The sequence below is a fragment of the Stegodyphus dumicola genome, chromosome X2 (assembly GCF_044657685.1).
Source record: "Stegodyphus dumicola isolate Sdum_Otavi_A_Nest chromosome X2, ASM4465768v1".
Taxonomy (NCBI): Eukaryota; Metazoa; Arthropoda; class Arachnida; order Araneae; family Eresidae; genus Stegodyphus; species Stegodyphus dumicola.
This window is the reverse complement of record NC_140781.1, coordinates 175,431,825-175,448,209: the sequence shown is the minus strand read 5'-3', so window position 1 is coordinate 175,448,209 and position 16,385 is coordinate 175,431,825. Positions and strand designations below refer to the sequence as shown.

The following is a 16,385-nucleotide window of genomic DNA, read 5'->3' as shown; positions in this document are numbered from 1 at the left end:
TATCTGGACGCCGCCCTGCGTTACCCTCCAGACTGTGTCCGGTGGGAAGATCGACATCGATGGAAAAATAAACGTTAACATCACGTTTGGAAGTGCCGCTTACCATCACACGGCATATGTAGCAGAGATCACTGATTCTTGCATACTCGGATTGGACTTTCTAAGGAAATACAATTTTTCCTTGGACTTTAAAAATAACGAATTGCGTTCTACATCTGAGGACATAGCCCTATTCGGAATTAATGATGGAGTGAAATCTATCCACAAAATTATAGCTCAAGATGATATCACAATTCCCGCAAGAACCGAGTTTTTACTTCCTGGATCCATAGCCGAAAATAGAAATTTCCGCTACGGCATCATAGAATATCCCGATAACTGTAATAGCCCAAAAGGAGTACTAGTAGCCTCAACACTCGTCGACCTATCCAGAACGGTTATCCCGGTGAGAGTCGCCAATGTAACTGAGAAGGCGAGAGTTATTAAGAAAGGTGAAGTGGTTGCAACATGTACTCCAGTAACCACCGTTGAAAGAAAGAGTAACATCCAAGAATCCGTGTCTTCAGAAAGCATTACATCAGAGTTGCTTCAGAATGCGCAATTAAACGATGAAGAGAAGAATGCTGCCGATCGCGTTATTAAAGATCTTCAAGTTGTTTTTTTCCCGCTCGTCTTCTGACGTGGGTCGAACTAGTTTGACACAACATAGAATAGATACCGGCGATCATCCCCCAATCAAGCAACATCCAAGGCGTCTGCCGTTTGCTAAACAGGAAGAGGTGCGAACACTGTTAAAAGATATGGAAGAAGGCGATGTCATCGAGCCTTCAACAAGTCCATGGGCATCTCCCATCGTTCTCGTCAGAAAGAAAGACGGCTCAACAAGATTTTGCGTTGACTATCGCCGGTTGAATGAGGTTACGAAGAAAGACAGTTACCCTCTTCCTAGAATTGACGACATTCTAGACACTTTTTCTGGAAGCAAGTGGGTTCTCAACGCTTGATTTAAAGAGTGGGTATTGGCAGGTAGAAATACACCCTCATGACCGAGAAAAGACGGCATTTACTACGGGACAAGGGCTTTGGCAATTCAAGGTGATGCCGTTTGGACTGTGTAATGCGCCGGCAACATTCGAACGCCTCATGGAGACTGTTTTGAAAGGACTTTCCTATGAAGCCTGTCTGATATACCTGGACGATATCATCATCGTCGGAAAGAGTTTTGAAGAGCATCTAGAAAATCTTAGAAAGGGGCTTCAGAAACTGAAAGAAGCCAATCTAAAGCTGAGTCCCGCTAAATGCAAATTGTTCCGTAAGGAAGTGACTTACATGGGACATGTCATCTCTGCAGAAGGTGTGCGCAAGGATCCTGAAAAGGTATCAGCGGTTAAATCCTGGAAACGTCCCGAAAATGTCCATCAGCTGAGAAGCTTCCTAGGGCTTTGCACCTACTATAGGAGATTCGTGAAGGACTTTTCTTCCATCGCAAGACCCGTTCACAAGCCGACAGGGAGTAAGCAAAAGTTCTTGTGGACAAAAGAATGCGAGGATGCATTTAACAACTTAAAGGATGCTTTAACATCTACTCCAATCCTGACGTATCCTCAGCTCGACAGACCATTTATTCTCGACACGGATGCGAGCAATGAAAGTGTCGGTGCTGTTTTGTCCCAAGAAATAGACGATAAATTTCACTGAAATCTGTCCATCAGTTCTTAAGTCAATCAACCAAATGTGAACATTCTCTTAATGCAACATTCTCTTAATGTAGATTTATATATTTTTACCAATGTATAAATCTACCAAATGTAATTTTTTTTTTATTTCTTTACAAAACAACTCTGCACAAAATATAATTCTAGTTAAGTTCTTAAAGCTAGTTAAACAGTTCATAAAGATAAAATATAATTATGAATTTTCAAATTGAAAATGTATAAAATGTAGCTAAAATCAAATGCGACTTACAGTCAAGGCATAGACTAAAGACAGTCCTATATCAGAAGTCGTCAGCTCATTTATGTCGTTTAAAGAAATCAGCACTGTTGTCAATATAATGATTACACTAATGCTGTCTATGCAAACAGATAGCCATCTGAAAAAAAATAAAATATTGCGACTTATTTTGCTGAAGCCATATTTGAAAGCTTAATCATCAAACTTTCACAAAATTACCTTAATAACATTTATTCAATACTATTAAGTATTACTAACAATGTTCTAAAGATATTTCGCATTTATATTTTAATATTTACCTTGAGCACATATACCAGTGATAACTGCACGTACTATTTTCATCGACTTTATCTCCAAATATATCCATTAGCGTTTCGTCCATATCGTAAGATCGAATACTAGTAATGCCTTGAATAGACTCTTCGAAATCACTGAAAATTGGAGACCTTGACACACATTCCAAACGTTTCAGTTTTTGTGAGGCATTTAAATACAGATTCTAAAGAAAAAGAGAGAAAAAAAACATACAAACGGGAGAAAGAATACAGGCGGTTTATTCTTTAAGACAAGAAAAATAAATATGTAAAGCTGTGTCTTGTTAAATACATGAATCATAATAATTATGGTATCAGTTTTATCATAGAATAGAGAAAAGATTCACAGGTGGGGAAAGGTAACTGAAATTTGCTTCAAACCTAAAAATCATTTCGAAAACCGGCGGCCGAAAACTTATGCTAACATTTCAAAGAAAAAGATATATTATGCGAAACAGTAACATAAATAATTAACACGTAACTAAAATATTACATTAAACAATAATTAAAATTTTAATTTACATTTACAAAGACTTAAATCTGTTGTTGCATGGAATCAAGATTTCTATTTAAATTGGCCATAAATAATTAATACGTAACTAAACTATTACATTAAACAATAGTTAAAATTATAATTTACATTTATAAAGTACTAATTCAGAAGTCAAACAACAAAAATAAGCGTTATATTTTCAAAATATGAAATTCAAAATACGGAAACATGAATATATACGCTACATAAAACACTTTTGTTATTTGAATTTTATAGTTTCAACCAACGGCCGCGAAAATAATAAATTTGAAATAATAAATTAATAAATTTGAAAATATAACGCTGATTTTTGTTGTTTGATTTCTGAATTAGTATTTGTTCGGCGTGTTATTGTGTTTTAATTTATAAAGCACGTAAATTCTGTTATTGTATGGAATCAAGGTTTCTATTTAAAGAGGCCAAGTTTTGATTTTTTTTATATTAAACACAAAGCGATATTTTTAAAGGTCTTTTCTGTATTTCTTGTTCTAATTTCCGATTAACAAATTCAACTAGCACTTTTCCATTTAACAAAAGCGCGACTTAGGTTATACATAGTAGCTATATATACCGTAGCCATACATGCCCTTGTGTCGGCTTTATTTTCGCGGCCGTTGGTCGTAACTATAAAATTCAAAGTGTTTTAAGTAGCGCATATATTCATGTTTCCCCATTTTGAAATTTCAGAAATCAATTTTGTAAAAATTACCAAGAGAAATCTCTTTTCATATAATATCCCGGTCCCAATAATTTGCACATTAGTTTGAACGTAATTCTAAAAGGTAAAACTCAAAAAAAAACTACTCCCACATGACTATAACTGACCGAGATATTTAATTTCAAAATTTGGAATTTTAAAATTTTCTTCGGCTTTACTTGAGGGATGATTAAATACAAGAATAATTTGAAGGCGATTTTTTCCCTCCTAAATATAATTTAATAACATTTTTTTGCAATTTACTAGTGTATGCAGTTTCTAATTTATACTTTTGTTACATATAACTTGCGATGAAGAATTTTCGCACAAGTAATTTAAGCTTTCAAATGCTAAAAATAAGTTTTAAATATTCCCGTATAGTTTTATTACTTTAGCATCGTAACATAATAATCACATAGGAAAAATTCACTAAACTTAAAATATTTTTCCTTTTCAATTTATGAAACTGTTTTGAGTTAACTATGGGTCAATACTGAAGTCTGCCATTGTTTTCTAGGACACGAATTCTATAAAATTCCGTGAAAGCAATTCTCCTTTCTTAGGAAATAAAATACATATATACATAGAAATTATTTAACAGTTATTTAAAAAAATCACTTTAAAATTTTTAGGTTTACTTTTACTTGCATGATAACTAAAAACGGAGGGTCAAATAAAATAAAGTTGTGATGAAGAAATAAATAAAACAAAAAAAAAAAGTGTCGTTTGAGGAAAGGCAAAGTAAACACTACGTTACCAACGGAAAACGATATCTAAAAAGACACTACAGACGAGTTTATTCACAAACACATTTTTATTCCTTTTTCCCTCTTTACTTAATTACAAAAAATTTCCTTAAGTATTTCTTTAACTAACACAGGATTGGATTTTGAATTGGATTATTTAATTATGGCAAAGCACACGAGGGCTATCTGCCTAAAGGGAGGGATGCCTTCGTGGAGGGCTCTCTAAGGGAAACTGGCTCGTATACACGTTACACATGGGGAAAACCACGAAAACGCCCATGCAGCCAGCCCGTTCGCGGGATTCGAACCTCGGACCGAACTACCAGTGTTCAGCGTCTTTACCGCTCGGCCGCTGGTGCGCCTTAACTAACACAGAAAATGAATTCATTGTTGTTTAATATATTATATTAGAACAAATAAGATCCAATATCCATAAACTTGAAATTAGTTTCAACTGTTCAATTTCTCTAGCTATACATATTAAATTCTCTCAACATACTACGATTATTTTCACACACATTTAATTTTTTCTTCTTTTAATAGGCTTTAACCGCAATATCATACAATAATTAGCATAATATAGAGCATCCAGATAATAAAAATATAATCACAATATCATACATAGTTCAAAAGGTTAAGTACTTTTATTATTTCATACTCTACGATATTTCAATGCATAATCATTAATTTAAAAATAATTTAACAGTTTGGAGAATATTTACCTGAAGAAAGAAATACCCAATAATGAAGGGTATCATGAAAAGAATGAACTTCGGTATGTTTACCGTTATCACGCAGAATGTGCCTAATACTACAAAGAGGCATGCTAATACATAGTCTATCGAATAGGGCATGTCAGAGTCGATAGTATTTATATCTCTAGCAAATCTGTAATAAAAAGAAATATGAATTTTAGTTGCTTCATAACGGCTTAAGATTTATTTTCATGGTGTTATGAAAGCAGTTGTACCTGGTTATAATTTATATATATATAAGCATATAACATTAATGGAAATTTTCTTTTAAATCTTATATGGATTATGAGTATTTACATCAGTCATTTCCAGTACGAATTTATTTTTCTATTGAAAATGAATCAAGAATCAATCTGAATAAATTTTCAACATATTCGAATACATGTCGGTGTATTAATACAGTCTTATTAGTTTATATAACGTAACTTCTAATCTAGCTAAATAAATTAGAGAAATCTTACTTAATGCCATTTATGAAATTTTTAAGTTGGGATATAGTTTATAAATAATACTGTTTGATTGATATAACTAAGCATTTTCATTCAAGTTCTTTATTAAATGAAGGGGGAAATAACATTCACTTTTGTTAGAATTGTAAGGAGCTATTTCAAAAATTGTAATGAAAAATCTACACGTTATCACCTCTGTAAAACATTTAATAGGGGAAGAAACTGGATTTTAAAATTTTAAAATATTTATTATTTATCGATCTCCCACTCCTTAAAATATCGTTGAATACAGAAACATAAAACATATAATTAAATTATTTCTCCCTCTTTCAAGGATTAATTTAATACACAAAATATCTAAATCCGAAAACGTACGTGATATTTATCAAATTACGATCAGTTCAGTTAATCCTGTATTGGGACGTGTTGCAATGATGGCTTAATGAAAATGTTCTCTTTGCTTGACTATTTTTGATTTTTAGTAAAATCTTAATAGATGGAATAATAATCTAATCTGACGGAACGTTTGAGAGATAAACATTATACCATCCAGTACAGCCGGGGAAATTGAAAGACAAATGCGGTATTTGACTACAAATACTGTGGGCGTCCGTGTCATATTATCTACCCTGTTCTAGATTTGCAAAATGCCACATTTGTACACCAATTGCAAAAATGTCGCATTTAGTACCAATTGTTTTGTTCACATACTTTAACATCCCTAAAAGTTTTGTTGCAGTTTTCAGGAAGTATGATAGCTCTCTTTGTAAGCAAACACTCCAAGCCCTTTGAATTTTTACATATTTTCAGATGATAAAGCACATATGATTCAGAAAGCTCACATTTATTGCGAAACTTGTTAGGAATTACAGGTGGTAATGGGTTTTCTGAAGCATAATCAAAGATTATGGGCGTCAAACACATATTAGACGCTTACAAACAAAAGTTAAATAGGGAATTATCAGATTCCCTCGCGTATGCTATCGTGATGCAAATGGTAGAACGCCTAGCTTGCAAAATAGACTCTCTGTAGTTCGAATCCCGGTGAAGGGAAAGTTCATTTTCCAAGTTTCTTCTGCTTAGAAAAACCATATCTCTGTATAAAACTGATGCAATAAGATCTTAAAGGCTGCTTCACCAAGGCTTCCATTTCTTGGCACTCCATCCATCCACATGAATATTGATTATTCTATGTGAACTCTAAAATCCTTGGAGCAATTCTGATGATATTATAAATTTGGTAGTATTGGAAACTACGTTGCATTACAAAAATCATATCAGTGAATTAGCTGGCATTCATTTTCAAGTATAAAGTAGCAGAAGCTCACGACACCAGATAAAATTAATATGTCTTTCATATCGGTTATACGAAAGCATTATGTGAAAAAACAGTAATATTGGGTCTTTTTTTTAATACTGAATTGAAATATTCATACGCATTCCAAAATTTCAAAAATTTGCAAAGCCTACGAAATTTCAATCGACATAAAATTAGTTTACTACTCATCTTCAACATAAAAGAAGTAGGGGTGATTTTTATATTCTCCTCTATTTTGCTAGCAGGTAGTTTTCAACATACATTTAGTTTAAAAATTCAATTTTCTTTCAACTTCTAAAATAAAAAAGTGAAAATTTAACTAAATATTTCTCCCACCTTCTTATCATGCCTTCGTGGCGTAATGGTCAGCACACTCGGCGCGTATTCGAGAGGTCCGGGCGAGGGCATTGCTCATTTTTCACATCTCCTACTTTCAAAAATACCCAAAAGTCTTCACAATTTTAAAACAATTTCCCCCCCCCTTCATTTTCTTGAGTTGAGACATAGTTAATATGCATAACAAATTGAGTTAATAATTTTAACTCTGTTTAAGAGTTTTGAAATTGAAAGATATAATTATACAAATAATCTTCAGGTTATTATTAGCATAATTAGAAACTATGTTATTTAATGATAAATAACCTACTCTTTTGGACTTTCATTTTATTCTGGAAATATGGAATATAGAATATTAAAATTCATTATAAAAATATATGAATAGAAATATGGAATATAAAATAATACTACTGCAAAATTATCCTAATATCTCTCTATCCTCCATATCATTAATTTAGAAACAGTCTGATTTGTGTTCATTTCATATATAGTCAGAAATGACTAATACACAATTATTCACAACTGAATCAAATGATACTATAAAACTGATAATTTTTCATTGCTTCTCAAGTTTAAAACATGTATTTTCAAAATAAAATAGTACATCGGATTACACTGTGTGAAAATTTCCAATACAAAGCAGGAAAGAAATTTCTTGTTCACTTAACTTTCCATTGAATGTGTTAAGCATTAACAGATTAGAAAGGAAAATATTCCTACCTATTTATTAATCGTCCATGAGGAGTAGTATCAAAGAAACTCATGGGAGCCTTGATGACACTATCGATTAAACTTCTGTGAAATATCCTTGAAGCTCTGGTGCAGGTTACGGCGAGAAGAGAATTTCCAATTATGACACAAATACCTGCGACATAAAAATTATAAAATAATCAAGTTATTAACTCATTTACTTCGCACTGCACAACAGACTTTCTAAAAGTAATCAATAAACCTTTAACTAAAATTAGATACTTACATTTTTACCTCCTGCCAACCCATATACATAAGGAATGGAGGTAATGTTTTCTGTCCAGAATTTTCATAGTGAGTTTTCAGTGAATTAGCCCTAATCAGGGTTTTCACAACACGTTTTTGCCATTTTTAGAACCATGTCCGTCTCATTGTAACAATTTTTTCGTCCACGATAACTCTTACATGAAACTTCCAAAACTTTCCATTTTCCGCATTTACGCTTCTTGCATTACCATAAATTGATTAGATTTTGGGTAAAATTGGACAACTGAAAGTGGTACTTTATATATAGCTCCTTAACAGTTTTTAATGGACAATCGGAAGTGGTATTATACTTGAAGCCCATAACATTTCTTAATGAAAAACGATATTAAAGTATAATTCAAAACTTCCCAGTTTTACATTTAAAGGCCCGTCTCATTGTAACAATTTTTTCGTCCACGATAACTCTTACATGAAACTTCCAAAACTTTCCATTTTCCGCATTTACGCTTCTTGAATTACCATAAATTGATTAGATTTTGGGTAAAATTGGACAACTGAAAGTGGTACTTTATATATAGCTCCTTAACAGTTTTTAATGGACAATCGGAAGTGGTATTTTACTTGAAGCCCATAACATTTCTTAATGAAAAACGATATTAAAGTATAATTCAAAACTTCCCAGTTTTACATTTAAAGGCTTTTATATTGATGAGAACAACATCTTAGGTATTGGCTTAAAATGATAAACTTGAAATACTTTAATTGAAGCTAGTGCTAGGAAGGAAAGACAGGCAACGGAAGCTGGGGACGCCAGTGCTTTGACATCATCTTTGAAGATTAGATTATTAGACAGGTATAGTCTCACGCTTCCTGTCTTACAAGTTCCTGGCACTAGGTTTGATTGTGTTATTGTAACTTTGAGCTAATCAGATCTTCATAAAATTAGGGCTATTTGCTGAGTTTAAGTTTAAAGTCTATGAGCAACACAGAATAAGTATTTAGTTGAGGTTCAAGTCTATGTTCGTAATCTATATTTCAATGCATACAGTTAAGTTAGTTTGCGACGATAATTCATTCGGGCAACATGATGATAGCCGGAGTTACGAAGCTAAGTTAGGCCAAACTCTATAAACCTGTAAATTAACATTTACTTATGCGTAATGGAAATAAGATGATTAAAAGTTGTAATGAAATTATTCATATACCAAAAATTGTAAAATATCGTATAAAGAAATATTTTAAAAAAATGCAATAATTCAAGTATAAAAATTTTTTAAAAAGAAAGAAGCGCGAGTTTGAGGAAAACATTTTCTCATTTAACCAAAACTAACTACTTACAACACATGTTAATTTTATTTTAAAGATTTATGATGTACTAATAATTTAATATAAATACTGTAAGAGATTACTTCTGTATTGATTCAGTTTGTACTTCCAGATTGCAGATTACATTGTAAGAAAACTCTTAATGACTAAGACAAGACTATTTTCATTTTTCAGAATTTCACTAACATTTATTCTGCAACACGCATCAAGAAATTTTTATTTACGTAACTATTTGAAAGCATATAACTTTTCCCCCCGTTTTCCTGCGCATTGGCAGAAAGGAAGTACACAAATATTTCTTCAAATGGTACAAATAAGAAAATCTACTTAATGAATGAAACTTTGTCTAGACAAGGAGCTTCCGCAGCAAAGTTTAATCTTACGTTCCGGCGATATTTTCATTTCGGCTATATACAATATCACATCCCACTCAAGAGTCAAGGATAAAAATTCCCTCTAATTTTTCCAGAATTCAACTATATTTCCAGAACCACATTTTACGATAAGCCTGTTTCAAATGAGATGTTAGTTATTCGCGCTTATGAATTCATCCCCTTCAAAAGGCATTTAATTTATTAAATGTTAATTAAACAATACCAGCCTAAAATTGGATGCCTTCATGAAGGGTTCTAAAAATTAACTGATATTAACATTAAGCTTGGATAAAACGTCTAAAATAACTATGCCCATCTAGCTGCAAGAAATCAAATGAAAAAGAAAATTTCAGTGTTCCTAAACTTAAGTCACATGGCCAGTAATGAGAAATCGCAGCCCCCTCCCCTTCCTTAAAAAAAAAAAGAGAGTACAAGAATGTTTATTTGTTAAAATGTTTCTTATACAGCCGAATGTTGGCTATAAATTTTGCAGAACGTAGTGCAAGAATATTTGAAAAGATTACATTAACATGAATTTCTTTCGATTTTTCCCAAGTAAGATTTAACTTTAGGACATAAAAAAATGTCACATGGAGCCAAATCAGGCGAATAAGGAGGATGCCCCATCACAGTAATGTTTTTGCTGGTTAGAAACTGCTTGACAGAGCCGTGTGAGCGGGTGCATTGTCCTCGTGCAACATGTATCCATCACTCCACAACTGTGGCCTTTTTTCTCCTAATTTTTTCTCGAAGTCAGTGTAATTAAAGTACTTTAGTGTAGTAGTACTAATTAACAGTCTGACCACTGGGAACCCACTGAATCATGATGAACGTGCATGGGCGCCCAGCATGTTCATCATCTTCTACATTATCCCTTCCTCCTCAGAAAACCGCTTATGCCATTTAAACCTACGTGTACGAGACAATGTTTCATCTCCACAAGCCTCGGTTAACATTTGAAATGTTTCCTCCGTGTCTGATTTCTTAAGTTTCACAACAAACTTGACGATTGGCTATTCGGTTTTTGCATTAGATATTTTTCCCGCAGAATGCAGTTGCACGTCTTCACTCAATGACACAGTACTCCCCACTGGCCTAGTCGGTTAAGTCGAAACTGGCTGCAGGGATAGAGGAGGCGTGTGGCATGACGTCACCAAAACAGTTGTTGCCAACTCCTATCTGTTTTCAAGCTACATACTTAGTCTTTTTTTGTGTGTGTCACACCTCGTAAGTGTACGGCTTCATTTTTTTCGCGTAAGAATTATGTGTATTGATAGCTACGTCTTAAAACAGAATCCGAACCATGAAATCTCCTGTACCTTAAGAGAAAGAATTCATGTTTGATGAATGGAAGATTTGATAGCTAATCATTTATATGATTAACTTGATCATTTTATCATTTTGTTACATTTTACTAAAGTACAAAATATGACTATGTTCAGCAACAAATGAATGTTGCGATACATAGGCAATCAACAAATAATTTAATATAGTACCTATTCATTCCATACAGTAATTTAAAATTCTGCTATTCCCAACGCATTTTCCCGTACCATATGTCTGAGATCTAATCGAAATTAAAAATAAAGAAGATTAAAAATTTAAAAAAAGCAACTCAAATGCATAAAAAAATCACATACGAATATGAACCATATTTGAAATGGATATTTAAATTAACCAAATTTAAAAAAAAATTTATTTGGTTAAGTCAAAACTTAAATCTGTTAGTAACAGACTTCATTAAAATCTCACTAAGCTAAATTTAATTATGCTATAGAAAGAATTATTTATTTCAACAATTCGCCATTAATCTTAAGAGTATGTATAAAAGAGGAATTCTTTCCATGAAAAATTTTAGAAGATTTTACTCTTATTATAATGTCTAGAAAGGTAAAATCATTTCTTTAAAAATCACCGCCTAAAGCAGTTTCACATACATAAGGGAAGACTGAAATCTTGTTTAAAGTCTTGGGTATGTATGTTCATTTTATGAATACTATTACTCATTGCACGTAATGACTTTGATACATGAAATAATATTTAATTATTGAACCGATTTTCCAGAAGAAATAACGAAACATTTTATCAGTTTAATACCAAAAGGAACAACAGTATGTTTAGGTAGCTCTGGAAAAATTACTTTAAAATCAATTAAAATTATAACAAACCTCTAAACTTATTCATGTCTCTAAACGTATTCAACGACTGGTCGTATGCACTTACCCTGGACTATTCCGAAGCTCATGTACCGTAGGATGTCATCATGTGAAATGGAATTATTCAAACGATCTTGTCCTAAATCTGTATAGTTTATGACGGAAGAGTTGAGTGAAATAATATCTTCACTAGACCAGCTAGTTAAAGCGTACTTTGCAGCTATCTAGAAAGTGAATAAAAAAAAACAAGTCAATAATTGTAGTCATGGATTTTGTATACAATATTCCTAAATTGTATTTCACTAAACAACTGAAATTAATTAAATTTACCACTGTGTGTGAGAGCTATCTGGTTGTGAGGAAAAGTTTCGTGAACAGCTTTACAACGAAAACCAAGCAACCAGTTTTTGTTTCCTTCCGGAAGAGAACCAGTACAATAGTAGTAATTGGCGAAATTATGGGGATCAATCATTTTCCTTCTCTAATTTTTACCTAGCTTATATTCACTTTTTCGGACGTTTATACTCTGTTAAAAAAATATAAGTTCATAATTTTTTTTCCCCAAGTACATTTTTATCTTAAAAAAGGTTATCTAAAATGCTAATCACAATTTTAAACAACACAAACTACTTCTAAGACTATTCACAAACAAGGACTACCTTGTTTGTTAAACATGATACACAAACTACCTTGTTACCTACGACCCTAATTCCAATCCATTTTTGTCTTCAGCCTGGTTCATTTGCGCTTCTGCAGCTGAGGATGATGGTTCGGTAAAACATCAAAACTACTCCTGTGGAAATTTGGAAATATAAGGCTGATTTTTGTTGTTTGACTTCTAAATTAAGGACTACCTGCCTAAGGGCAGAGATGCCTTAGTGAAGATCTTTCCCATGCAGCCCCGACTGGAAACCGAGTGGAACAATCACCATTCAGCTACTAGTGGGGCGAAGTACTAACAAGAGCCCACAAAACATCCATTTATACACATTTGCAATAAATTTGTATTTTCTTATGAGAAAGTTATGTAAATACGATGAAATTTGAATGCTACATAAAAGCAGGCGAGTCCGCGTATTTGACTTAACATCTTGATATTTGGCAATTTTGACCGTCAAAATATTCTTTAATGATTTTACACTGAAGTGACAAAAGTCATGGGATAGCAATATGCAAATATACAGATGGCAGTAGTATCTCGTAGAAAATGTATAAATGCGAAGTGCTTTGGCAGGGCTTTCATTTGTGTTCAAGTTATTCATGTGAAGAGGCTTTGACGTGATTATGGCCGCACGACGAGAATTAACAGACTTTGAAAGCGGAATGGTTAGTTGGAGCTAGACGCATGGGTCATTCCATTTCGGATATCGTTAGAGAATTCAACATTCCGAGATCCACAGTGTCAAGGGTGTGCCGAGAGTATCTAATTTCAGGCATAACATCCCACCATGAACAGCGCAGTGGCCGACCACCTGCACTTAACGACCGAGACCAGCGACGTCTGCGTAGAGTTGTCAATGTTCACAGACAAGCAACACTGCGTCAAATAACCGCAGAAATCAATGTGGGACGTACGAGGAACGTGTCCGATAGGACAGTGTGGCGAAATTTGTCTTCCTTGGGCTATGCCAGCAGAAGACCGACTCGAGTGCCTTTACTGACAGCACGACATCACCTGCAGCGACTCTCGTGGGCTCGTGAGCATATCGGTTGGTCCCTAAACGAATGGAAAACCGTGGCTTGGTCAGATGAGTCACGATTTCAGTTGGTAAGAGCTGATGGTAGGGTTCGAGTGTGGCGCAGACCCCACGAAGCCATGGACCCAAGTTGTCAACAATGCACTGTTCAAGCTGGTGGTTGTTCCATAATGGTCTGGGCTGTTTTTACATGGCATGGACTCTGTCCTCTGGTGCAATTGAACCGATCATTGACTGGAAATGGATACCTCCAGCTACTTGGAGGTCACTTACAGCCATTCATTGACTTCACGTACTCAAACAACGATGGGATTTTTATGGATGACAATGCGCCATGTCACCAGGCCACAATTGTTCGCGATTGGTTAGAAGAACATTCTAGACAATTCCACCCGACATGAATCCCATCGAACATTTATGGGACATCATCGAGAGGTCAGTTCGTGCCCAAAACCCTGCACTGTCAACACTTTCACAAATATGGACGTCTATAGAGGCAGCATGGCTCAATATTCCTGCAGGGGACTTCCAACGACTTGTTGAGTCCATGCCACGTCGAGTTGCTGCACTTCGCCGGGCAAAAGGAGGACCGACAAAATATTAGGAGGTATCCCATGACTTTTGTCACTTCAGTGTATTAGACAGTTATTTAATAAAGCAAAACCCATTTCATATTTTACCAAAATCAAAATATTGTCGAAAAACTACTTTAGAAATACGTAATTTTAAGATACTCGAAATGTTTTTTTAAATTTCTAATTTCTTCGATTTTCCTATTCAACTTTAAATTAAAAAGAGCCAAATAAATATATTCAGCTTTCATGAATTAGAAAAAAGCAAATATATAGTATTTTTTAATTTCTTCCATATACGTAAAGCTAAAAAATTTTTTACTTTAAAAAATGTATTCTGTTAAATCAGACTTTTTATGTTATAATGCCGATTTACTAAAGTCTAATTCCTTTTTGTTCAGAAAATTGAGTAACATAATTTAACTCAGCATAGGTCCTTTCTCCAAAGAGAATGCCTGATTTAAACCATAAAAGCAAAAATTTTTAATTAAGAAAATACGCAATTCATAACAGAGTTGAATTATTTAAAAGTTTACTCATCGAAATAATAAAAGCTGATAAGAACGCCGATAATTAATTTATCTCTAAAGAAGAAAACACTAGACTGAAATCATTGCAATTATTTAGAATAGGTAATTAAACTTGCGTTAAAATATATTATTTACATTCATAGTCATCTGTCAAAGCTATTGTTAATTGTTGGAAATATATCAAAGTATATTTTTATCCTAAATTACATAGAACAAAATTTCATGAAAAACTTACTTCAAAGCCTTGATATGCACCATAGAAAATTACAGCTAGGAGAAATAAATAAACAGTGCACTTCCTCACATAATTAAGGTACACAGCTAATTTCACCTATATAACAGAAAAATAGAAAAGAAGAAATTAATATATACGCTAAGTTAAATGCATCTTAAAACCAAAGGCAAACATATAATTTAAAAAAATTCTTAAAGTATTATGTGTGTGTGTGTGTTTGTGATGAATTAGAAATTGATGTAAAGAAGCGGAGAAGTTGACGTCGCAAAGAAGCGGACAGCATGACTCGCGGAGAGACAGAGCTTGGCGCACAAAAGATGTAGCCGATGTAAACCATTTTATTATTGATAAACACATTTTTATTATGAATTATATATTGTGATGGGTGCCATTTGATCACAGTTTTGTCTATTTTGCTTCTGATGACAATACGATGGACAAAAGACGGAGGTACGCGGCGACATATTCACAGGGCAAGCAACTGCAGAAAGACGAAAGCCGGACTTTATGTAATTTGAGATCCACTTCCGAAATTTCCCATTGGCTGTTAGAGTTTCCATTTACAAAATTATCTGAGTTATTAGAGCTATGTAAAAATCACATGGCATGAGATTAAATTTAGAATGGCGCACTTAACAGCAATTCATTATACGCAGGTACTACAATGGCTACATTATACGCAGGTACTACAATTCATTATACGCAGGCACAATAAAATGGAGTGTTATGGGAATATTGTAAATAGAATTCTACTTTATACGCCGATATCACAGCATATGTATAACGCTGTGCCACCTCTAAGACATGAGGGCAATGAGAAGTTGCTTTAAACAACATGTCAATTACAATCAAACAGTTTTTCATCTTCCAAATCCTATCAATCATTATTTAGGAATTTTTTCCATTTTCCAGAAGAAATAACATGGCTTAAAAAACTGTAATGTGAAACAGAGCGAACTCATTAGTTTGAACAAGATCTATTAGACTCAGGAAATTTATTGCACTCGATCATATTGAAGTTTACATGTCTAGAATGTCAGGCGTGATCCAAAAAATTTCTGTTTAGAAACTTGTGTTGCATTTATTTGACTAAGAAATATATTATATTACTGTAGTTACAAAAATTTTACAGAGCAATGCACTACTGTTTACCAAGGCATAGAATATAGCATACGTTTTCTCAATAAAATTTTTTTCTTGGCTGTGGAGTCATCGTAGGACCACTTTTCTCATATATTTATCTTTGACAAATCGTTTTCTCCCTTGATATTTCTTTAGTTACCAGTACATGTAGAAGTCACAAGGCGGAAGATCTAAACTAACACGCAGAGTGCTGCCAAATCTCCCACGTAGACTTTTGAAGCAAAGACTTTGCTGTGCATTCTTGTGTGGCATTGCATTATCACCTTTCGTTTTCACAGCCTATTGCCAATGCCAC

The 16,385-nt window shown here is 33.6% G+C and overlaps 2 protein-coding genes across 5 annotated transcripts in view; one reads left to right on the top strand and one right to left on the bottom strand.

The window, feature by feature from the left end:
- LOC118196273 (multidrug resistance-associated protein 1-like) overlaps window positions 1–16,385 on the bottom strand; it is a 148,702-nt gene that overhangs the window by 20,478 nt on the left and 111,839 nt on the right. For all 4 annotated transcript variants that reach the window (XM_085809713.1, XM_085809712.1, XM_085809714.1 and 1 more), the window contains 6 exons: window positions 14,948–15,043; window positions 11,981–12,137; window positions 7,821–7,965; window positions 4,965–5,130; window positions 2,253–2,452; window positions 1,966–2,092 (listed from right to left, as the gene is read on the bottom strand). In XM_085809713.1, coding sequence (XP_085665839.1) covers window positions 1,966–2,092; window positions 2,253–2,452; window positions 4,965–5,130; window positions 7,821–7,965; window positions 11,981–12,137; window positions 14,948–15,043 — 891 coding nt within the window. The remainder of the gene's footprint in view (window positions 1–1,965; window positions 2,093–2,252; window positions 2,453–4,964; window positions 5,131–7,820; window positions 7,966–11,980; window positions 12,138–14,947; window positions 15,044–16,385) is intronic.
- LOC118182292 (uncharacterized) overlaps window positions 1–16,385 on the top strand; it is an 86,023-nt gene that overhangs the window by 61,175 nt on the left and 8,463 nt on the right. The window lies entirely within an intron of this gene.